Source organism: Hemitrygon akajei, chromosome 3, assembly GCF_048418815.1.
Source record: "Hemitrygon akajei chromosome 3, sHemAka1.3, whole genome shotgun sequence".
Classification (NCBI taxonomy): Eukaryota; Metazoa; Chordata; class Chondrichthyes; order Myliobatiformes; family Dasyatidae; genus Hemitrygon; species Hemitrygon akajei.
The window spans coordinates 150,882,605-150,907,939 of NC_133126.1; the positions used below are offsets into that span (position 1 = coordinate 150,882,605).

The 25,335-nt window shown below is 41.7% G+C and overlaps 1 protein-coding gene across 13 annotated transcripts in view; it reads left to right on the plus strand.

Moving 5' to 3' along the window:
• veph1 (ventricular zone expressed PH domain-containing 1) overlaps positions 1-25,335 on the plus strand; it is a 227,317-nt gene that overhangs the window by 61,929 nt on the left and 140,053 nt on the right. For 12 of the 13 annotated variants that reach the window (XR_012098357.1, XR_012098358.1, XR_012098359.1 and 9 more), the window contains exon 6: positions 15,320-15,529. Coding sequence is in view for 9 of the 13 variants with exons in the window: in XM_073041043.1 (XP_072897144.1) it covers positions 15,320-15,529 (210 nt within the window). In the remaining 4 variants the exon portion in view is untranslated. Of the gene's footprint in view, positions 1-15,319; positions 15,530-18,833; positions 18,885-25,335 lie in introns of those variants that run through there. The other variant, XM_073041051.1, reaches the window with a different exon arrangement.

Below are 25,335 nucleotides of genomic sequence, written 5' to 3' on the forward strand. Positions count from 1 at the left end.
AGACCAGACAACATCTATGGGAGGAGGTAATAACGACGTTTTGGGCCAAAACCCTTCATCAGGAGTGAAGTAACATGGGATGGTCGAGGGGGGATAAGAAGTGGGGGGAGGGATAAAGTAGAGAGCTGGGAAGTGATAGGCTGGAGGGAAATGGGCTAGGGGGAAGGTGGAGAATTATGGGAAATAAAAGAGAAAGAAAGGTAGGGCTGGGGGGAGAGATTATAGTGAGGGGGGAAAAAGAGAGAGAGAGAACCAGACTAAAATAATAGATAGGGATGGGAGTAAGGGTGGGGGACAGGCATATCAACGGAGGTCAGTGAGTTGGATGTTCATGTTCTTTTCTTGCGTTATATCGACGACTGCATCGGTGCTGCTTCCTGCACGCACGCTGAGCTCGTCGACTTCATTAACTTCGCCTCCAACTTTCACCCCGCCCTCAAATTCACCTGGTCTATTTCCGACACCTCCCTCCCCTTTCTAGATCTTTCTGTTTCTATCTCTGGAGACACCCTATCCACTGATGTCTACTACAAACCTACTAACTCCCACAGCTACCTAGACTATTCCTCCTCCCACCCTGTCTCCTTCAAAAATGCTATCCCTTTCTCTCAATTCCTCCGCCTCCGCCGCATCTGCTCTCAGGATGAGGCCTTTCATTCTAGGACAAAGGAGATGTCTTCCTTTTTTAAAGAAAGGGGCTTCCCTTCATCCACAATCAACTCTGCCCTCCATCGCGTCTCCCGTATTTCACGCACCTCTGCCCTCACACCATCCCCCAGCCAGCCCACCAAGGATAGAGTCCCCCTGGTCCTAACCTATCACCCTACCAGCCTATAGATCCAACGTATAATCCTCTGTAACTTCCGCCACCTCCTACGGGATCCCACCACCAGCGACATCTTCCCCTCCCCCCCACTCTCGGCTTTCCGCAGGAATCGCTCCCTACACGACTCCCTTGTCCATTCATCCCCACCGACCGACCTCCAGACCCTTATACCTGCAAACGGAAGAAGTGCTACACCTGCCCCCAACACTTCTTCCCTCACCACCATCCCAGGCCCCAGGCAGTCCTTTCAGATGAGGTACCACTTCACCTGTGAGTCAACTGGGGTGATATACTGTATCCGGTGCTCCCGATGTGGCCATTTATACATTGGGGAGACCCGCCGCAGACTGAAAGACCGTTTTGCCGAACACCGGTGCTCAGTCCTCCAGCAGTGGCGGGATCTCCCTGTGGCCACACACTTCAATTCCACAGACCGCTCCCACTCCGACATGTCTGTCCATGGCCTCCTCTACCGTCAAGATGAGGCCAGACGCAGGTCGATGGAGCAATACCTTATCTCCCGCCTAGGTAGCCTCCTTCCTGCCGGCATGAACAGCCAACTCACTGACCTCCGTTGATACCCCTGCCCCCCACCCTTACCCCATCCCTATCTATTATTTTAGTCTGGTTCTCGTTCTCTCTCTTTTTTCCCCCTCACTATAATCTCTCCCCCCAGCCCTACCTTTCTTTCTCTTTTATTTCCCATAATTCTCCACCTTCCCGCTAGCCCATTTCCCTCCAGCCTATCACTTCCCAGCTCTCTACTTTATCCCTCCCCCCACTTCTTATCCCCCCTCGACCATCCCATGTTACTTCACTCCTGAGGAAGCGTTTCGACCTGAAACGTCGTTATTACCTCCTGCCATAGATGCTGTCTGGCCTGCTGAGTTCTGCCAGCATTTCGTGTTTTTTAATTTATTTCCAGCATCTGCAGGTTCACTCGTGTTAGCATGGATATAAGTTTGGCTGACTGGCAGGAGGCAAGGACTGGGAATAAAATCTGATTGGCTGCCGGTGTCTAGTGGTGTCCTGCAGGGGTCAGTATTGGGATTGCTTCTTTTCACATATGTCAACAATTTGGGTGATGGAATTGATGGCTTTCTGGCCACGTTTACAGATGATACAAAGATAGGTGGAGGGGCAGATGGTGTTGAGGAAGCAGGGAATCTGCAGAATTTAGACAGATTGAAAGAATAGGCAAAGAAGTGGCAGATGGAATATAATGTAGAGAAGTGTATGGTCGTGCATATTGGTGGAAAAATTAAAGGCATAGACTATTTTCTAAATGGGGAGAAAATACAAAAATCAGAGGACTTGGGAGCCCCTGTGCAGTGTTCCCTACAGGTTAATAGGTTGAGTTGGTGGTAAGGAAGCCAAATGCAATGTTAGCATTTGTTTTGAGAGGACTAGAATATAAGAGCAAGGATGTGATGCTGAAGCTTTATAAGGCATTGGTCAGACTGCAAGGAGTATTGTGAGCAATTTTGGGCCCCTTATCGAAAAAAGATATTCTTGCATTTGAGAGTTGCCAGAGGAGGTTCATGGAAATGAAAGAGTTAACATATGAGGAGCATTTGATCGCTCTGGGCTTGTACTCACTCCAGTTTAGAAGAATGAAGGGGTATCTCATTGAAACTTTTTGAATATTGAAAGCCTGGATAGAGAGAGGATGTTTGCTGTATAGTGTATAGGACCAATCAGAGGGCACAGCCTCAGAATAAAGGGTTGTTCATCTAGAACAGACATGAGAAATTTCTTTAGCCAGAGGGTAGTGAATCTGTGGAATTCATTGCCAAGGATGGCTATGGAGGCCAAATCATTGCGTATACTTAAAGCGGAATTTGATAGATTCTTGACTAGTCAGGGCATCACAGTTTAGAGGGAGAAGGCAGCAAAATTGGGCTGAGAGGTATAATAGCTCAGCCATGAAAAAATGGTGGAACATACTCAATAGGCCGAGTGGCCTGGTTCTCCTTCTGTGTCTTAAGGTCTTATTGTAAGGAGTTGCAGCTGCATACACTTCATGCAGTTGTAGTCATCAAGGAGGCTAGAGGTCTCTTGGATCTCTTGCATCTGACACGAAACACTGGACACTGGATCCAGTCCTACTGTACTACCTTGGCACAAATAGACAAAGAAAGAAACTTAGCTTAGCCTTCATCTCTTCTCACCAAAGTCTCAAGTTCTCCATTCATTCTAATGCTGTCTCTATCTCTTAATCTACTTGATCCCTCTACCTCTAAATAAGCAGCTGTCAAAATGTCTGTTTGCAGTACTACCAATTGCCCGCATTTTCAGCTTTGTTTTTGGCTTTAAGGTTACCAGGCAGAGCTAGTCTCACTTATGGTTTCAACGTAAGGCCTACTTTTCCCTCAGACACTGTTCTATTTATGAGCCACAGAAGCAGAAATGAATTGTGCACTTTTGATGCCCCTGTACAAAAATTTATATCTGGAGACTGAATGAAATTGTAACACACAAGCACTATGAGTTTAACAACAGGTTTCCGAATAAATTTCTTTTCATACTACCCAAAGTCATTAGGCATGATGGATCAAATTTTCATACCAACATTTCCTCTGGGAACTGGGATAATCTTTCTACAGAAAATTCTTTGGAGTGACATAATATAGTGTATTTCCGTCAAAATATAGTATCCAATGCAACGAGGAAAAGGCAGAGGCTGGATGCATGAAATAATTTATTCCATGGATGGAAAATGAGAGAAAAAATGAAGTAGCTTACCAGATCTGCAGAAGTCTTGTTTGGTTCATGTGGGTCTAGCAACACGATTAAATATTTGAGTGACATGGAAAGGCATGTTGAAAAAGTAAGTTATTCCAAGTCTTGTGGGACTAGTTTAAGGATGAATTGAGGAAGAATCTTTGAGTAAATTACAAATGAAAAAACTTATTAGAAAATAATAAATGTTCAAGTAGTATGATCGTGTATAATTTTAATGTCAAAAATTTGACACAAAGATATTAATTAAAAGTCTGTGTAAGCATAATTTGATCAATATCAGTTTTGTGTCTTAATGGATTTACAGAAAATGCTGTAAACACTTACCAGGTCTGTCAGCACCTGGGAAGAGAGAAATGGATTCAGAGGTCCTGCAGTCCTAAAACTGTTGAATATCTAAGCTGGATGTCAGAACTTTTCCCTAGAAATTGCATTTCTGGGGCACGTTGAGGTCACATGTGCAGTACTGGTGGGTTCTTATCAACTGGTGACTTAATATAGCTTTGTGCCACAATTCGGCTCCATCAAGGCACTGAGTTTAATCATAGCACTTGGACCAATTGGGCTTGTCCGTCGTGATCATAAGACCATAACACATAGGAGCAGAATTGGACAATTTGGTCCATCGGAACTCCTCAACTATTCAATCAGGATTGATTTACTGTCCTTCTCAACCCCATTCTCCTGCTTCCTCCCCGTACCCTTTGACTCCTTTACTAACAAAGAAATTGTTAAACCTCCAGTTTAAGTATACCCAATGACTTGGCCTCCTCAGCTATCTGTGGCAATGACTTACACAGATTCACCACGCTCTGGTTAAAGAAATTCTTCCCCATCTCTATTCTAAAGGGATGTCCTTCTATTAGGAGTCTCTGCCCCCGGTGCTAGATTTCCCCGCTATTGGAAACATTCTCTTCACATATACTCTGTCTGAGCCTTTCAATATTCAATAGCTTTTGATGAGTTTTCCTTCCTCCTTCTAAACTCCAGTGAATATAAGCCCAACGTGATCAAAACACATCCCCTACATTTTTCATTCACAGGTTCATTTTCATAAGCCTCCCCTGGACCCTCTCCAATGCTAGGAAATCCTTTCTAGATAAGGGGGCAAAAACTGCTCTCAATACTCCCAAGTGCAGTCTGATCAAAGCCTTATAAACAACTCAGCATTCTATCCATGCTTTTACATTCTAGTACTTTCTTGCTACTGAACCAACCTGCAAGATAATCCCTTTGTACCTCCAATTTCTGAATTTGCTCCCTGCTATAAAATAGTCTACTCCTTTATTCCTTCTACCACCTGCATGACCATAAGCTTCCCTAAACCATTACCATCTTGCCTCTTCTTTTCCCATTCTCCCAATCTGTCCAAACCTTTCTGCAAACTCCCTGCTTCCTCAACACTATCTTCCCCTCTACCTGTCTTTATATCATTCGCAAACTTGGCCACAACACCTATTAATTCTGTCATCCAAATAATTAACATAACGAGTAAAGAAGTAGACCCAACACCAGCTCCTGCAGAAAAACACCAGTCACCAGCAACCAATCAGAAAAGCTCCCCTTTATTTCTATTCTTTGGCTCCTGCCAGTCAGCCAATCTACTATCCATGCAGGTATCTTTCCTGTAATACTATTGGCTCTTATCTTGTTTAGCAGCCTCGTATGTGGTCCTTCATCAAAGGCCTACTAAAATTCATCCGTTGTCTATCCTGCCTGGTCTTTTCCTCAAAGAATTTCAACAGATTTGTCAGGTAACATTTCCGCTTTATGAAACCATGTTGAGTTTAGCCTATTTTATGTCCTTTCAAGTACTCTGAATCCTCATTGTTACTAATGGACTCCAACATCTTTCAAACATCTAATTTCCTGTCTTTTGCCTCCCTCCACTCGAATTTCTGGCATACTGCTGGTATCTTCAATATTGAAGACTAATGCAAAATACTTGCTGCGCTCTTTATCCACCATTACTGTCCCTCCAGCGTCAATTTCCGGCAATCTGATATCCATTCTTGCCTGTCTTCTACTCATTATTATCTCTAAAAAAAACTTTTGGTATCCTTTTGTCTGTTATTGACTAGCTTACCTTCATATTTCATTTTTTTCTCTCCTTATTACTTTGTTACTTTCTGTTGATTTTTAAAAGCATCCCAATCCTCCAGCTCTTCATACATTTTTGCTATATTATATGCCTTCTGTCTTGCTTTTATGCTGCCTTTGACTTACCTTGTCAAGCGTGGTTGTCTCATCCTCCATCTGAAATGCTGCTGCTTCTTTGGGATAAATTAATCCTGTGCCTTCCGACCTACTCTCAGAAACTCCAGCCATTGGTGCACTGCCCTCATTTATAACGGTGCTCCCTTTGAATCCTGGTCCCAGCATAGTTCAGATGGAGCCCATCTCATCAGACCAGCTTCTTCCTGCCCCTATACTGGTGCCAGTGTCCCACAAATTCAAGCCCACTTCTTCCACAGCAACCTCTGGGCCACACATTTAGCTCTCTGATCTTATTCACCCTGTGCCAATTTGCACATGGCTCAGATAACAATCTGGAGATTGTTACCTTTTTTGGTACTTTGTTTTAATTTGGTTGCCATCTGCTCAAATTCCCTCAGCAGAACCCTTTTCCTTGTTCTTCCTGTGCCATTGGTACCCACAAGAACCACGACAACTGGATCTTTTCCCCTCCCACCTGTAGGTCAGATAAGATGTCCTGAACCTGGGCATCGGGCTGATAGCATAGCCTTCAGAACTCTTGATCCTGCAACAGGGAATTGTGTCTATCCCTCTGAATATACTCCCCCTCCCCCCCCCAACTACAACTGTATTTCTCTTCTCTCCCCGTCTCTCGAATGGCTCCCTGTACTATAGAGCCATAGTTCGGTTGCTCATCCTTCCTACGGCCCCTACTCTCGTCCTCACAGGGAGCAACAAGCTCAAACCTGTTGGGCACACTGAAACTCTGCAGGACTTCCTCTAGGGTGTGCCCCTACCTGCCTCATTCACAGTCACACCCTATTGTCTCTGAACACAGACCAAATCTGAAGTAGTTACTCTACTGGGTGTGACTGCCTCCTGAAACACAGTGTCCAGCTAACTCTCCCCCTCCCCTTCCCTGATCATCTGGGTGGTGAAGCTGGAGAACTCCAACAGAGGTCAGCGAGCAAGAGCAGAATCACTTGTCAGGACCCAGGGCAGAAAGTTTTCCAAAACAATAAAATGTTTATAAAGTTTTAAAAATATGCCCAGAAGAGGGAACACTTTAAATTGTTGCCTGATTTCCTACTTTAAGTAGGATCTCTTTCTATTTGAACCACAAGTTAACAAAGAAGACTACAAGTCATAAGCTCTAGATCTATTTTGTTAGTGATTTACAAGCTCTGATCATCCTGATAACATCTTTGATATATGGCAGGGAAATGGCTGTGGTGTTAGGGAGTACCAACTCGTGCAATTTGCCATGAGCTGCCTATTTGTCATGAGCTGTAATAACTGAGAGCTAGTGGGTTCAATTTCCATTCAAGTGTGTGGAGGCCATTGATCAGTTTGTGCTGGGCTGCAAAGAGTTTTACCTTTCAAATGATGCTGATTCTGAAATGAACTTTTGGAGTCAGATGCAGTTTTCATGAAAGTGATCAGAATGGTGAAATCGAGAAAATTTCTCTTGCAGCTTAATTGAATGTGGCCAAAATACTTTGGCATGTGGTAGGGAGATTGTTCTGGAACTGTCGCAAGAGCGAGAAGTAGTTAGCCAACAACAGAGAAGTTGATTCATTGGCAGAGGGCCAATTGCATAAGAATGGATAGATATTAAACAACCCCATTGTCAAATGCAAGACATGACTGTATGAAATAAGATTTTTTTTGAGTGGAAAGGAGTGTACAATCGAAAGTTCAGGAGATATATACAGAAATAGAACATAGAATAAAGGATTTCAATTGTAATTTCATAAAGGGTGTTGAGCTGAAGGCACTTGCTGAAGGAAGTGAAGGAACTATCCTATGAAAATATTTTTGGAGATTAATTCTCCTGAGCTTAAACCCCATGAACACTTTAAATGTGTTGTATTACAAAAAAAGTTATACTTAAAATGTGACATCCTCAGAAAATGCATGTAATTTTATGTTATATCATACCAATTTTGTTACAACATAAGAGTTGATTTGACTTATTAATTTGTTCTCAAAGCAATCCCATATCCCCCCACCCTCCACTTATTTTCCTGGAATCTGTTTTCTCAAATGCTAATGCCCCCTGATATTTCTGGTTCCTTTTCACTACTTAAGTGACTTAATAACACACTTTAAGTAACAAACCGTTCTATAATTTAGACGGATTTAAATAGAGCAGATTTTCCAATGCATGGTGAACTGCCTGAGTTTGTCGACCTGCAATGTTCTTTTGAGCAGATTTTTTCCACCAGCTTTTCTCCAGGTGAATTCTGACAAGCCCAGCTGTGGTTTTCATGCATGTATTCTGGCCATTTACGTGAACAAACCTCTCCAACAGAGGCCAGGTAGGGCCAGCTCATATGTGATACCAGATTCTCTGAGTCTAACCTTCAAAAATCTTGCAATAAATTGTATTTTTTAAATGAAATGCAAGATACTACTGTTAATATTGAAGACAATACAAACCTTGGCATTTTTGCAGCTTCTTAAGCAGCCTTTGGATACTAGTGAAGGTGTAGAAGTTGATAGAATTCGACACTTTTCAAGGAGTCTTTATGAGTCAACTGGTGCAATTATGCAATTACCAAATGACTCCTTTCCCAGAAAACATCCTTTACCAGTGGGAAATGAGATGGCAGTGAGTTTGAAGTCTTTTTTTTAAACTACTGCAGCACAGTTCCTGAAGTTCAGAGGAAGAGTTATGGCAGAAAGCTTGGTTTCACTTTGTGTCTGTGTTTGCGGTTGAATGTCAGTATTCCCAGGTGGCAGTCTTAGATCTTGTATACTGAACAGAATTTGGGCATAGCAGGATCAAGATTTTGCTTAAAAAAAGAAAATCTAGATGAGATTCCTATCACGTCTCTAATTCAGTTCCACCCCCTCTGATCAGCATTAGCTGGGTTGATGGTAGCCAGTGACATGTGGACCAGTTTTATTGTAATGCTGAATTTAACCAATTTGCCAGCCTTCCAAGGAAGGAAACCCAAAGGCACTGGCTCTTAAAGAAGTAACTTCCAGCTGGAGCTCAGAAGATGTGACCGGTGCCCTCCTAGAAAAACAATTTTCCTTTGTCCTGCCAAACTTGTGTTTTTTTTTGAAGGTGTTAAAACTTTCTGTCAAACTCCACATTATGAGACCATTAAGTAATGATTATGAATACATTACATAGAACAAGAATTCAAGCAATTGCAAAATTGGGCAGGGAAGTGTGGTGAAGTAACCCAATTCTCATTTAGGTAGGATGCGGACTACTAGTAACATACAGTATTTTGGACTGTAAGAATCAGCTGGAAGGGTACAAATGTGCAACTCCATTTAAAATGTCCTGAAGGTGCTGTATATATTGTGCTTTGCTTTTCTTATATACTTTCCAGCTCTTCACTCTTCTCAAGGTGGGAAATTCTGATCAGTGGACAATTCCGTCCCTTTACATGTCATGTTTATGGCATTGAGGCTACTAGCTATTAGCAGTGATGAGTGACAAGTGCTTTAAGGTTTTTCAGCATTCTGTTGCACTCGGAGGGGAAAGTGGGGCAGCATAGTCGGGAAGCTGATAGAGTTGCTACCTCACAATGCCAGTGACCTGGGTTTATGACAAAGAGGTGCAGGTTGGTAGGTTAAACAATGCATATCTCTGGAGATAGACTGTCCACTGGTTCATCTCTAGAGACAGACTGTCCACTGACATCTTCTATAAACCCACTGACTCCCGTAACTACCTTGATTATACCTCTTCTCACCCTGCCAAATGCAAAAATGCTATTCCCTATTCCCAGTACCTCCGTCTCCACCGCATCTGCTCCCAGGATGAGGCTTTCCGTTCCAGGACATCTCAAATGTCCTCTTTCTTTAAGAATCATGGTTTCCTTTCTGCCATCATCAACGATGCCCTTGCCCGCATCTCCTCCATTTCCCACACTTCCACCCTCTCCCCATCCTCCCGTCACCACAACAGGGACCGTGTTCCCCTTGTCCTCACCTACCACCCCACCAGCCTCCAGATCCAGCATATTATCCTCCGCAACTTCCGCCACCTTCAACAGGACCCCACCACTAAGGACATCTTTCCCTCTCTACCCCGTTCTGCTTTCCGCAGGGATCATTCCCTCCGTGACCGCCTGGTCCACACGTCCCTCCCCACAGATCTCCCACCTGGCACTTATCCCTGCAAGCGTAAGTGCAACACCTGTCCCTATACCTCCTCTCTTACCACCATTCAGTGCCCCCAAACTGTCTTTCCAGGTGAGGCAACACTTCACTTGTGAGTCTGTTGGGGTAATCTATTGCATCCGGTGCTCCCGGTGCGGCCTCCTCTACATCGGCGAGACCCGACGCAGATTGGGGGACCACTTCGTCGAGCACCTCCGCTCCATCCACCACAACAGACAGGATCTCCCAGTTGCCACCCACTTCAACTCTGCTTCACATTCCCATTCAGATATGTCCATACATGGCCTCCTCTACTGCCATGATGAGGCCAAACCCAGGTTGGAGGAGCAACACCTCATATACCGTCTGGGTAGTCTCCAGCCCCTTGGTATGAACATCAAATTCTCCAGCTTCCAGTAATTCCCTCCTTCTCCCTTCCCCCATCCCACTTTCACTCTGCCTCCTCTTCCAGCTGCCTATCACCTCTCTGATGATTTTGCCTTCTTCTACCACCCATAGTGTTTTCCCCTTACATTCCTTCTTCACCTTTCCTGCCTATCCCCTCCCTGCTTCCCCTCACCCACCACTTGATTTTCTTGGCACCTTCCACCTTCCCCCCACCTTCTTTATAGGGCCCCTGCCCCCTCCTCCTTCAGTCCCGACCAAGGGTCTCGGCTCGAAACGTTGACTGCTCATTTCAACAGATGCTGCCCAACCTGCTGAGTTCATCCAGCTTGTTTGTACGTGTTAAACAATGCATTTAAATTTATCTTGGGGTGTAGGTGAATGGCACTGTGGGAGAATAGATGATAGAGACTTTAACGAAGGAAATAGGATTACACTGTGAGCTGGCACAGTTTCAGCTGCGAATATGGAAATGAAAGGATGATGGTACAACTGGAAATATGGTTAAAAACTAGACACGGATCCTCAGGCATTTCTATTTCACTTATTGTTGGGATAATTGATTGGACGTGTATTTTCATATTCTGGGTGTAGCAATTATATATTTTTCCAATTATTATTAAGAGAAAAAGCTGCAAATACCCAGCACGTTGTCATTTTTGCCAGGATGGTGAGCAAAGTGAAGATCAGAAGGAATAAAACAGAGAAATACTGGAAATAATGGAATTAAAAGCAGATGTTGCTGGAAACACTCTGCATGCCATGGAGCTTCCATGAAGAGAGAAAAACACATAAGATTTCAGGTCTTGATTCTTTCATCAAAACCGGAAAAATGTGCAGAGATGTTGAGGATAAGGGGAGGTGGAGACAACAAAGGGAACAGCTGAGACCAGGAGAGGTGGCACTGGTGTGTTGGTGCTGAGAAGGCATGCTAATGATAGTGGACCTCTTGTAGAGAGAAGCTGAATGGGACAGAGCAGAGAGGGGAAAACAAATATTGGAATTAGGAGGTACAGATGCTGTAGCTGCTGGAAGTCTGAAGTAAAAGAGACTACTGGCATTAGCAGATGAGGCAGGATCTGTGGAGAGAGGAAAATAGTTAATGCTACGGTCTTATGAAACTTAACAGAACTCATCATTTCTGACATCAACAGGAAAAGTTGGTTGTCTGAATTCACTGTTGAATCTTGAAGGATGTAATTTTTCTAGCTGGACTGTGAGGCACTATTCGATAAACTGATGTTGGGCTTTGTAGGAATAGAATAAAAGAACAGAGAGATATCAGGGTGAAGGGGGATAGACTATTAGAGTTGCAGGACACTCTCTGACCTTTCTGCCTTTGTGTCAGAGCGAGCCAGCTCTGTTGCAAGGCTGTCAATATAAAGCATTAACTCTGTTTCTCGGTCTGCTGACTCTGCCTGGACTGGTGAGTATCCCCAGCATCCACTGTTTCTCCTTTGGGAATTTTCCCCCCTGGCTTTGATTCTCCGATTCAGCTTCAGATTTATCTATCACAAGTACATCAAGTCATTGGTGTTAACAATCGACACATCCAAGGATGTGATGAAACAGCCCGCAAGTGTTGCCACACCAACATAGCACACCCACAATGTCAGGCAGAACAACTCAGAGCAAACAAAACAGCTCAACAAGTGACAAAAGTGAAACAAGCCTCCTTCCTTCCTCCTTCCCAACATAGACGGAACTCTAACCCCAAGATAGTCTGTCTTCTTTGGCCTCCAGTGGACTTGTGGATTTGCAGACACTGGGTTCTGACTTCCCCAGCGGACTTGCAGAGATTAGCAGACCCAGACTCTGGCCATCAGATGTCAACTTCTAGACCTCTGACCAACCTTTGGTCGTTGATCCAGATCTCCAATTGACCTTCAGGCTTTAACCTAGACCCCTGATTGACTTTTGGGCTTCAATCTTTGGTATTGATCCACGCATCCTAGATGAGGACCCGAACTCCAGGTCTGGAACTTTGGACTCGCCGAGGATGGGGCCCCAGAAGCTAACCCTCAAACTCCAGTCTCACTGATGACGAGACCTTGAATGTCTCGCCTTGTTTGCAGGCCTGACATCTGACCATTCCCTCACCACTGGCCTCCGAATGCAGAGCACAGGCTTAGACTCTGGCCTGTCCTTTAATTCCCCCACATCCCTGTCCTTAAACCCTAACCTGATCCCCGTTGCCCTCTCAGTCCCCTAAACCATCCCAATGAACCTAAAAAAAGTTTTAAAAAATTAACTAAGTTTCACCTGCAACCTCAATGGAGACTGCAGCTCAGAGTCATCTTGAAAAAATATGCTATATGGATGAATGCTGTAAGAATTCAGCATTTATTAAACTCTTAATTAGCTGGATTGGATCCATCTTTGTGCAGTGGACTTTATAGCCAATCGTGTGTGTTTTGTAATCATTCTCCATGTCCTGACTTATTATGATAGGTCAATTGCATTGATGGACTTGCAAACAAATTTTAAAGTAGGGAAATATGCTAGGCTGCATGAATATATATGTCAAGGAAGCTCCCAAGACCTGTGGACTGTTATCTGACATTTAGGTAGGATTATTTTTTTTTCACTTCAGCATTGTTCAAACTGCCAGAGCTAAGCAGGATATTTATGTAAAATATTTCTCAGCTAGTTTGAAAGGCAGAAGGAGTCTTCAGAAGAAGGTTTATGGACAAATGCACATCAGACTTGCCAACCCGAAGACTGTGATTACCACAAAGTTCCGGAACTAGAATATCAAAGGATATAATTGAGATAGGAGAGACCAATAGCTTCTCCAATGTTTTCCAAGTGACAGAATGGTAAAGGAAATAAATCCAGAGGAACATTGCAAATAATCCCTTTATCTCTTGAACAGGATATAAGATTCACATGGTGGAATAGCATTCTGATTAATAGTTTATTCTCTCCATTTGTACGTGAGTCTGCGCATTCCAAATCAAGTTGCACTTTTGGACTGTGTTTTGAAAGACACTGTTTTTGTTCCAAGAAACATGCTGTTCTCAGAGAAAAAGCAGACCAATGTGATTAATTTCTTCATCCTGGAATGTTATAAGTAATCACTCTGACAAAAAGAAATAACAGTTAAACTATGTGCTCAGGCATATTTCAGTAAAATATGTGAATGTCAGAAACCTGATCCTTCCCTTGACATTTTTAAATGTTTTTATAACATGGCCAGAATTTTCTTTTGTAATCGTTTCTTTAGCATGGTTATTGTCATTCATATTTCTCACATGTGGAGTAATTGGATGATTGCTCAGTATATTTCAAATTATGCTCATTGCAATCAACTTGACACAGTTGTTTTAAAAAATATATATACTTTTGAACTAAATGTTAAAAGGAACAGGAATTGGACTTGGAGGAATCTATAAGATGGCCAGAAGATATAACATCTAAAATATTCATTTCCAAAGCTGCATAGACATCAAACTCCAGCCTTGAATCCTTTTGTTGCTTACTCAGGTTTGTCTTATGTCGGTTATTTAACAAAAATTGAGTGCACATTGGTTACTTTTCTGTTGTGTTTGGGAACTTAAGGAGCTCTGATAACAGCTGTGATCAGTTGTGACTGTTAATGTAAAGTTCAGGAATGAAATGGAGATAGTTTGAAGCGAGATTTTCAAACTAAAGATCCTTAATGCATCTCACCGTTGTGTCTGACTTGTTTTTACATTACTTGCTATGTTATTTATGACTTCTGTGCTCTATGCTGACATAGAAGCAGCATCAATCATCAAAGACCCCCACCATCTAGCCATGTCCTCTTTCTGTTGCTACCATCAGGCAGGAGGTAAAGAGCCTTAGGTCCCACACCACTAGATTCAGGAACAGTTATTACCCTACAATCATCACCACAATGACTTACAGACTCGCTTTCAAGGACTCTTTACAACTCATGTTCACGGTGTTATTTTTATTTGCATAGTTAGCCATTTGCTCATTGGTTGCTCGTCAATCCTTGTCTATTGATAGTTCTTATAAAATCTATTGTATTTCATTTTTCTCTGTAGAGAAAATACCTGAATCTCAAGGTAATATATAGACTTTGATAGTAAAATTAATTTTGAACTGTGTTAAAATGATTCATTTTTATATTGATAGCAGTGTAACGCAGTGTCCCTTCAGCGGCTTTACATGGTCTTGGATACTTAAGATGGCAAACCCAGATGGTCAATACTTGTAGGTCTCTGAGAAGTTACTAATTGGTTACTGAAAGTCCCACACACAATCAATTAAGTAATAACTTTAGCTTAATATCATACAGTAGTGCCAAGAGCATTATAAATAAGTACTTACTCTCATGTTATCTTTCAACCCTATGGGATAGAAAAGTAGATCACTGCATGGTTGCTTGGCTCAATTAATTTTTGATGTATAGCAACAGTAGCTTTAAACATTGTTTATATTGCTTTTAAATTTCCCTGAAATTTAATTCCTGTTAATTTAAGGAAGTGTATTGGATTAGTGATACTCCATTGACAGATGAAATGTGCAGTACTTTTTAAAACTCTGGAACATTTGAATATCAACCATGGGTGTATTTTAATTTTCCTCTTGAACAGCAGCTTAAGATGAGGGAAGACCTGCTGCCCTATGGTTTAGTGGATTCTGTGGTGACTGTTGAGACTTTGTGTAAACTACAGACTTTTCTACAGAATAGTGCGCGCGGCTGGTTTTTGAGATGACTTACTCCTACCACTGTCTGCACAGAGCCTCAGTGTGCTTTCAAAGCATGGACTCAAAGTTCTCAATATCTGTCTTTCTCTCCAATCCTTCACCTACTCCCCACAGCCAGCCGAAGTTCAAGTACAAATCACGATTCATAATTATCTACGGATCTATTTTTCCCATCCAATCTCTTACTGCAGGTTCAGTAATTTATTAACATAAGTGAAACCTCATAATTGCCCTTGTACCTAAAGTCATGTTGTCTTGCATGTCAAATTAACTTTTTGTAAATGATATGTCAACAAATAGATTTTTTTCTCCCTCTCTCTTTAGGCATTAAATGAATCCATTTCATCTCTGATTATTCAACTGAAAGAACCCAGCCATAGTGACCTTATCACCAATATGTTGGTGAACCTGGTAACTTCCAATCAATGTGTCCTGGACAATTCCATTGAAGATCTGAAGGAAATTGCTGAGAATTACCCAACTCTCTTAGGACAGATCGCCAAAGTATTTGGAGTTATAGGCTGTATTAACGAGGTAAGATACAGGAGAAATTGTTGAGTACTGTAATGACATGTAGGACATATTGAACCTTTTTTATGGCGTGCACTTTGATTCAAAAGCAGCTGGCAGTGGAGGTTTACAAATTTCAAATCATCTTGCAAGGCTGATGCATGAGATGATGCACTAATGTTTGCAAATTTGAGCTATAGAGTTTTACCTCAAGAATACCATGGATTTATTCTGTTTTTGTAAATGAATGTCATGACATTCTTGAAACAAAAGCGAACTTTTGATGCTCAGCTTTTAACACCACATGAGGGCTGGAACAATTTACTGAGGTGAGTTACTTTATTATATAGGTATATTAGATAGATAGATAGATAGATACTTTATTCATCCCCATGGGGAAATTCAACTTTTTTTTCCAATGTCCCATACACTTGTTGTAGCAAAACTAATTACATACAATACTTAACTCAGTAAAAAATATGATATGCATCTAAATCACTATCTCAAAAAGCATTAATAATAGCTTTTAAAAAGTTCTTAAGTCCTGGCGGTTGAATTGTAAAGCCTAATGGCATTGGGGAGTATTGACCTCTTCATCCTGTCTGAGGAGCATTGCATCGATAGTAACCTGTCGCTGAAACTGCTTCTCTGTCTCTGGATGGTGCTATGTAGAGGATGTTCAGAGTTTTCCATAATTGACTGTAGCCTACTCAGCGCCCTTCGCTCAGCTACCGATGTTAAACTCTCGAGTACTTTGCCCACGACAGAGCCCGCCTTCCTTACCAGCTTATTAAGACGTGAGGCGTCCCTCTTCTTAATGCTTCCTCCCCAACATGCCACCACAAAGAAGAGGGCGCTCTCCACAACTGACCTATAGAACATCTTCAGCATCTCACTACAGACATTGAATGACGCCAACCTTCTAAGGAAGTACAGTCGACTTTGTGCCTTCCTGCACAAGGCATCTGTGTTGGCAGTCCAGTCTAGCTTCTCGTCTAACTGTACTCCCAGATACTTGTAGGTCTTAACCTGCTCCACACATTTTCCATTAATGATCACTGGCTCCATATGAGGCCTAGATCTCCTAAAGTCCACCACCATCTCCTTGGTCTTGGTGATATTGAGACGCAGGTAGTTTGAGTTGCACCATATCACAAAGTCCTGTATCAGTTTCCTATACTCCTCCTCCTGCCAGATCTATGCCTCATGTTTTAAATGGACCTTGAGTAGTGTAGATCAAAGTTGAATGCAATTTATAATGTGTGGGGGCTTTTGGTATGGTTCCATCTAAAGGTCCTAATGAGGAAAGATTTTTCTGTAATTGTACTTAATTTATACTAATAAGGGAAGTTTTTAGATTAAGACCAGAATTATTTAATTTGAACCATATACTACTTTAAAAACTGCCTTATGAAACTTTCTGTTCAAGAAACTGCAACAGATTATATTGAGCTTCTGGGGAAATTATACACCTTGTTCCTATAGATCCATGGGGACCAGTAATCATTGCTCTGTACTCCATTTTAAAGCTCACTGCAGCTTTTTACATTGAAAATCATTCATAAAATCCTGAAGTTTCCATCAGGTTACCTACTACTCCTTGAGTCCACACTGAGGAAAGCAACAAACCCTCGGAAGCTGCAGAACGGCAGGGAACCACCGATGACAACTGTCATGTTTCTGTTTTTAACGCTACATTTGCTTCCCAGGAAATCACTGTGTTCACAGTGTAATGACGGTGCAACCTAAAATCCGGTGCAATAACTAACCAAATTCAATTTTAATTTAATTCTAATTTGACCCACTTATTGTAAAACCCTTCTTTCATGAATAGATACTTCAGTGCATTTATACAAATAACTTATCACTCATTTGTCAGGTTTGATAAGTAGAAGATGAGAAATTCTAGCTGAAGTTGGAGCAATTTTGATTGTTCTTGGGAAGTGTGCAATCAGGAAGCAATATTTCAACCTTTTTAGATTTCTATCAATTATACATTTGGGGGTATAACAAGCGTAAAACAAGAGGTCTGTGTTTTTGAAAAAGGGAAAGCATTTTTCATCAACATGACTGATGTGTTTTTGGAACAAACTCATAGAAGTACAATTCTCAGAAGAACTTTGTAAGTTCAAAACAAATCGTTGAGTAATGGCAACATGGGAAACAAGTGCATTTATGTTACATGGGGGATCGGAAAAACTGAATGCATTTACACTTTATGCAATTAGTGTTCCAAAATTTCCCGGGATCAGAACCAAAGTTTGGTCTTCTACAGAATGCAAATTTTATAGGACTCAAAACCTCCTTGGGCTTATTGTCCACTTTTAACATTCAGTGTTTGTCCATACTGTAGTTGATTCATTCAGATATAGAACAGAGAAGCTAAGAAACTTTGAGGATGCAATCTATTTAAATCCAACAGGGCTTTCCACATTTTGGCATTTGAGCAATAGTCCATCAGTCAGGAAGACCTGGAGTTTATATGGCTATCTGAAGTTGGTTAGAGTACCCAAGATGTAATGAATATTGACTTGCATTGTTGTGACAATGCCCTACAGGTACGGAAGCTATTGGTGTATACAAAACATATCAGGCTTCCAAGCCTAAATATACTGTACATCAATATTAATTGTTCCCTGATGTACATTAGAGTGTAAACAACTCTGGCATTAGATTGACAGTGGTAATAGGATAGGGTTAATTTGAGAAGTGTATGCCTGTTGACACACGATGGGCACACTTTGAGTTTGATGCACCATCAATAACTCTCCGAGATGCGAGGCGAGATATAGGCTTTTATAGGCTGGAAGAAAGAACAAGCAGCAATTGACCACCACACTACATCCTGGAGACTGAGGCCAGGGCTCAGGCTCCAAACGTCTTTATACCAGGGTCCATGGGAGGAGCCACAGGAGCAGTCAGCCGGGGGGGGCGTGTCCAGACAGGTATATGTAGTTCACCACAGGGATATCTAACATAGTAGAGCAGTTGCTCTCAAGATAAATGGCACTGTTTCCAGGGTGGAAGGCCCTTAAAGGAATCTGATAGAGATAATGTGTTGCTGCTGGGGTGATCCCACTGGCAGCCAGGGATTTACAGGAATCAAAGGGCTGCTTTATTATGAGACTACCAGCATTCAGACCAGAGGCAGGGATCTCACACACACATGCAGTGATTATACAGGGAGAGTAATATTAGGAGAAGCTGATCGCACACCTTGTTTGAAATTGCTTGAGACGTTATTTCTGAACCTTTGTACATTAGTTGTATTATCAGTTCCCATCTGTGAAATATATATATGAAAATGGCATGTTTTATTATTGGACAGATTAGGTGGCACTTCCCCCCACCCCACCCCATCTGACATCACCATCTCAGCCCCGAGAGTTAAATGGGCCACTTTTCTCCTGCAGGTGCAGGATCGGGTATGTTTCTGCTTGATCAGAGAAAGAACACGTGTGAATGATAATTTTTATTCCACAGTACAATAAATCTCGAGATCTGCATTTGAGTTATATGGGGTTTAGTGGTTTAAAATCAATATTGGTAAATGTCCTTCATGGAACATTTCTTACTCCAGTGTGTGAAGTTTTAAAATGGTGTAATCTGATCTGAAAGGCAAAAATACAAGGATCAAGGTTCCTATTGTAAATACTGATCAATTCAGTCAAATACAGCAAAATAGCCTATCTGTTGCCCAAGATGCTTTTTTTTTTGCAGAACATATAACTATTCCCAGAATCAATTACTTCCCACTAAACAGTGGATTCACAATCAAAGTGATTGCAAAAAAAGGAATAATTTCCACAGAAAGTCGAATCAACAAAACCACAAGGAGATCTAATGGACCATGCATAGCAACAAACCATAGCAAAATAAATACTTATTTGCACAAAATGTACCTCAAAATGGAAGCAGAAAATTTATAATTTGTGTTTGGATGTGTTGCACAGTTCTTTTGTTCTCTAAATCGATATTGCAAACAATTAACTAGCATTTTTATAGATTTGGGGTCTTGCATTCTGCTTGTAACAACTAGGAAGAATCAAAAAAAAAGTTTATTCTCCCACTTTAAATGAGAAGAAGATCAAAAGCATATTTTTCTTTTGATTGAAAATCTTCAGTTGTTTCATGTTATCAAAATAATTCCTCTTATATAATGTTGGCTATTTCACCTGGGCCTAGAATTAGAGAGATTAATGACATAAGATGTGAAGCCAGGAAATATTTGAGAAAGCTCTTTAACACTAGGTAATCAACTCAAAAAACGTTATCAAAATAAACTTTAAAAGTTGTTCAACGCAGATGTTTTCTGTAAATAAAACATAGTCTTTTGCAGACTTAACGCAAGAACTTTGTAGGAGCCACCTGGCCTCCATCCAGCACGTGGTATTTTCATTTCCCTCTCTCCAGGATATAAATTGCTTTAGTGTCTTCTGATTATGAGTCATACCATTTAAAGATATTGAAAGTGCTGAGAGCTCACGAAACTTTGGATAGTTTGTTCTTCAACCTCCTTTTACACATCAACAACAGATTTATGTTTCTTTGTCGGAAGTGTTTTTGATAACCAGGTTAAAGTTTCGAACCATCAGTATATGTTAGTGTGTCTATGATTTCTCTGTGAGTAATGTTCTAATTGGAGCTGAAGTATCATCCCAGACTAGTTTTATATTTAAGGACATTGAAGTGCTGATAATGTGATCTGTGTTACGTGAAAGCACAAGTAAGATCTGGGGTCTTACCACATTTTCTTGATACTGAGGAAGATGAAGTAAATCTAAAATATAATTGTTTTTGTGTTGTGACAGAAAGTGTTTGGAGTACTATGCTGTTACTATAAAATATAAGCTACATTTGCAGGATTTCCACAGAATTCTTCCCAGCATTTGGTTCTCTTTCTGTCTATGTGCAATTTCCTCGACACCCCAAGAGCCCTTCCTCCTCACCCTAGGCAAAATTAATGCCAGACATGGTTATCTTGCATGTGCCTCACATTGAGCTAGTCTGAATAGGACATCAAAGATACGAACAAAGCTGAACTGATTATCTTACATCGATTGTATAACACGAAAAGAGATTGTTCGGTTCAAGCAGTTCATGAAGATTTTATACTTTATTTTAGCTAGCTCTCAACTACCTACATTGAGCTATACCTGCTTCCACTTTTTCAATACTCTGAGTGGTAAGTGTTCTAATTTTTTTTTACACTTTCTCATTTTCTGGGATTAGAACATTACTGACAGCATCTATTGTCCGCTCCTAATTGCTTTCAAGAAGATGGTGCCGAACAAGTGAAGGTGGTCCTTAAGTGCAGTTGGGAAGGGAGCTCCAAGATTTAGACCCAGTGGCAATGAAGGATGAGTGATGTATTTCCAAGTCAGACTATTAAAGAGCACACTTTGTGGTGTTAAACTACAGAGTAACTGATTTTGGCTAAAAGGCTTGGGTAACTCAAGGAGGGCTGGGTTCCTCAGTGCGAGAGACACAGAACACGACACATGCATAGTGAGTTTTCAGGGACATTGGGTTTTCAAAGAGTGCTAATACTGAGAGCTGTGGCATTCTGCAGGAAGGCTTCACATTCTTGAGATTGGACTGCTTTCTGTGTGGAGGTCAAAATGACAGTAGCTCTCTGCTTCCTGACCTCTGGGTTGCTCCGTCTTACTTCTGTCTTAGTGCTCAACAATATTAGCTTTACTTGTAACTTTTGTATTAGTGACAGGCAGATAGATGCCTGTCATGCACTGAGATTTTTGAGTAATCCAGGCTGTTGTAGTCTACACTCAAGACTCATAAGGACTTGCTCATCGGTGGAAAGAAATTGTTTCCCTAAATGTGGAAAATCACTGAAGATTGTGAGAGGAATGTTATGGAGGTCAGCGCCATTTTTCCTGGGAATAACGGAGCTTGTGTGGCTCCGTGATTCTTGGCAGACAGCATAGCCTGACATCTCCAGTGGGGATGGACCTTGAGGCACCAGAATTACCATCTCACTTCAATGGCTTTTCATACCCGTGTGCGTTCAGTAATTCAGTGATGACCACGTTTAAGAGCGGGGCTAGCAGCGGAGCCTTGTGAACTTCTTCCTTCCTCAGTAATCCATGGGTGAAATATAGTGCACACCCATCAGCTGTGGAGATTTTTAGTCTCTTGCATGCTACTCTGCCTTGTCACCAGCAGCTGGTGAGTGTGCAAGTGACAGATGTGTCTCTCTGCTCCTGTGAAGGAACAGCCTGCTCAGACTCTGTGTTCATGTTGCAGAACAACCTACAGATATGCTGCAGATCCTTCTACTGGCTGTATAGTCACTGACTGCTCACGTGAGGCAGCTTATATTGTGAGCAGTGAACTGCTCCTCGGTTGCATCTCATTTTATGACATGGACCAATACCATTAAGCGAGAGGTCCACAGGCTCCAGGTTGGGAACCCCTGATCAAGTTGCTCATTGAAGAGAGTGATCTGCTCTTTCAAACGAGAAAATCTGCAGATGCTGGAAATCCGAGCAACACACACAGAATGCTGGAGGAACTCAGCAGGCCGGGCAGCATCGATGGAAAAGAGTACAGTCGACATTTCGGGTCGAAACCCTTCGGCAGGACTTGAAATCGTGACTGGAGATATGGTCCGAAATGTCGACTGTGCTCTTTTCCATAGATGCTGCCTGGCCTGCTGAGTTCCTCCAGCATTTTGTGTGATCTGCTCTTGAGCGGTGCTCTCTTTTGAATAAAGATATCGAGCTTTTCCATATGAGTATGTGACACTTTCTGAGTTGTTGCCAGTGCCAAGTGCAAAGCAAGTCACATGTTCCAGATTCCCAGCAATGGAGAAAAGCAGTGGATCTGAGCTGGGAGAGCTGAACAATAACTTTCAACTCTTATGTTACCTTAAGATAGACTTGTTCCCTAATCTTTCCTTACATATCTAATATTATTCAACTTCAGCATTGAATATATCATTTTATTAATGTATCATTTTAATAAATGATTAAAGTGATTAAAAAGTTGTGACTCATTTGGAGGCTGTGAGTTATAAGGTACAGATCAAACCCCCCTCCAAATACCTGGACCCAGAAATTCTGGGTTATTATTCAAGTGCACTACCATCAGTGTTGCTGTCTTTCTGAATAAGCTTGACCTGGAATCTACATCTACTGTCTCAAGTGGACATGAATGATCCCAAAGCACAATTGCAAAGGAGAGCAAGACGAGCATTCTTAGTATCTTAGAGTATTTACCCCAGTCAGTATCAGGGTAACTGGTCATTCCGTGGCTGTTTTGTGGAAGCTTACCGTGTGTAAATTGGATACTATGCTCCCTCCGTTACCAAAGCGTCCATTGATCAAAAAGTATTGAATTGACACTTGACTACTTTAGCATGATTTAACCATGACTGGTGCTATATGGAAGAGCTAATGTAAAGGTCATGAGGAATCTCAAAAGCAGTAGAAAAAAGATTGAGTTATATGATATTTACCCCATGTTTTATTTTATAATATATATTTGTAATTTATATGACCAGCCGGATCATAATCCTGCTCGTCATCCAAAAGGAAATAAAGAGGCTTTATTACGTATACCACAAATAAAAGAACCGCTGCTGAAAGTGAATTGCTGTGAAGAAATTAAAAAATGAAATCTAATTGTGGAGAATAAATCTATAGGAATTAGTTCATATTTTAAGCTAGATTTTATAATGTTAACATAGGGAGTGAAGTAGTGAACCAGAAAGAGATTTGACACAGCTAATGTAAATAAGTTAGATGAATTGTTTGGGAAATAGATTAGCAGACATCAAAGTGGAATAAACTTCAGATGAGGTTGCCATGTGTTTGGGTTATTGAAGGAACTCTGACACCAGCCTGTATTAGACTGTATGGTACAGCTGCAGCAAGGTAAGCAGTTGGTCTCGCCAAGAGCCACAGGCAGGCTTGATTGATTTTAATAGTTGGAACTAAAGCATGATGATACTTTCTGGAACAAAGGGATGAAAATGATAGGAAACGGTGGTCTATTGTTGAGTCCTCAGCACAAGGAAATCTTTCCAAAAACAGAATACCAGCCACGAGAGGTCGTGTTTAACAACTTTATGAACTTTTTGATTGAGCTGCCAAATTGACAACCAAAAGGTGATGTTGTGCAGCTGATGTTTAAGTAGGCTTTTGACAACCTTTCTGGCAGCAAAGTTATTTACAACAGTTCAATTATCTGAATTTGACATGAAAATAATAGAATGCCTAAAAAGAGGGCTGAGGGGTAGAAAACTAAGATGTAGGGTAGCCAAACTCTGGGATCAGTATGAGTGCAGAGAATGACCATGCAATCACCTGAAGCAATGCAGTCTACTTGTCAACTGGAAGTCACAGATAATTTTAAATTTAAACCAAGATTTTGCACAGCAGTTAGCATATATTTTAAGGCAAACATGTGGCAGACATGCCTCAACTCTAGTTAATAATGTACAGTAAATATGGAGTGGGTCCGATAATGTGCCTTGATAAAATCACACGTGTTTATTGAGGTTGGAGCAACAATAATTTTGATTGGTGGATGTAAGGAGATTGCTCGCAGTGCGTTCTTTAAACTCTGGACAAATCTTTCCGCCAAGCCGTTTGTAGCTGGGTGGTTTGGGGCAGATGCAAGATGTCTTATTCCATTCATTTTCAGGAATGACTGAAACTGTTCCACAACAAACTGTGATCCATTGTCACTGACTTAAGTATTCTGAAACACCAGTCCTTGAGAAAAGGCTGTTCAACACGTCAACAGTTTGCGAGGCTGTACTGGAGGCAATTGGGAACACTTCTGTCCACTTTGTAGCTGCATCCACTGCTACCAAGAAATTTGTGCCCATAAATGGTTCAGCAAAATCCACTTGAATCCTCTGCCAGGGCAATGCAGACCATTCCCAGGGATAGAGAGGCACTGCTCTTGCCATCTTCTGGGCACACTGGCATCCTGAACAGTGCCAAGGCAAGATGCTCAACCTGCTGATCTATCCCAGGTCACCAAACAAAGCTTCGAGCCAATGACTTCATCTTGGCATGTAGCTCCTCCAACACTTTAGCTCTCAGCTTCAGTGATACATCAACTCTCAATCGTCACATAAGGCATCTCCCATCAAGGGCAAGTTCATTCTGACGCTATTAAAAATAGGGAAAACTAGAATTTCTGCTGCATATTCCAGCCATTTTCAGTGGCCATGTAGACCTGAAACCTTATGGGATCTTTTCTGGTTTCCCTTTGGATCATCTCTGTCATAATAGGGATACTTTTGATTGTATTAGAGTATCCTCTTTTGTAAAATTTTTCAGGTATTTCCTTTTCCAAGGGTAAACGGGACAATCCAGCAGCATTTCCATGAATAGTCATCCTCTTGAGTTTGATCATGTGATTCTGTCCTTCAAGAAAAAGAGCCTACCTCTGCACTCAACACACACAAAATGCTGGAGGAACTCAGCAGGCCAGGCAGCACCTGTGGGAAAAAAGTACAGTCGGCATTTTAGGCTGAGATCCTTTGGCAGGACTGGAGAAAAAGGATGAGTAGAGTTAAAAGGTGGGGGGAGGGGAGAGAGAAATACGAAGTGATAGGTGAAACTGGGAGGGGGAGGAATGAAGTAAAGAGCTGGGAAATTGATTGCTGAAAGGGATACAGGGCTGGAGAAGGATGAATGATAGGAGAGGACAGAAGGGCATGGAAGAAAGAAAAGGGGGGGAGGAGCACAAGAGGGAGGCAATAGGCAGGCAAGGAGATAAGGGGATAGGGAATGATGCACCGAAATAAATACATCTGGACAAGTTTTATTTGGGGTGAGTGATGATCACCCCAA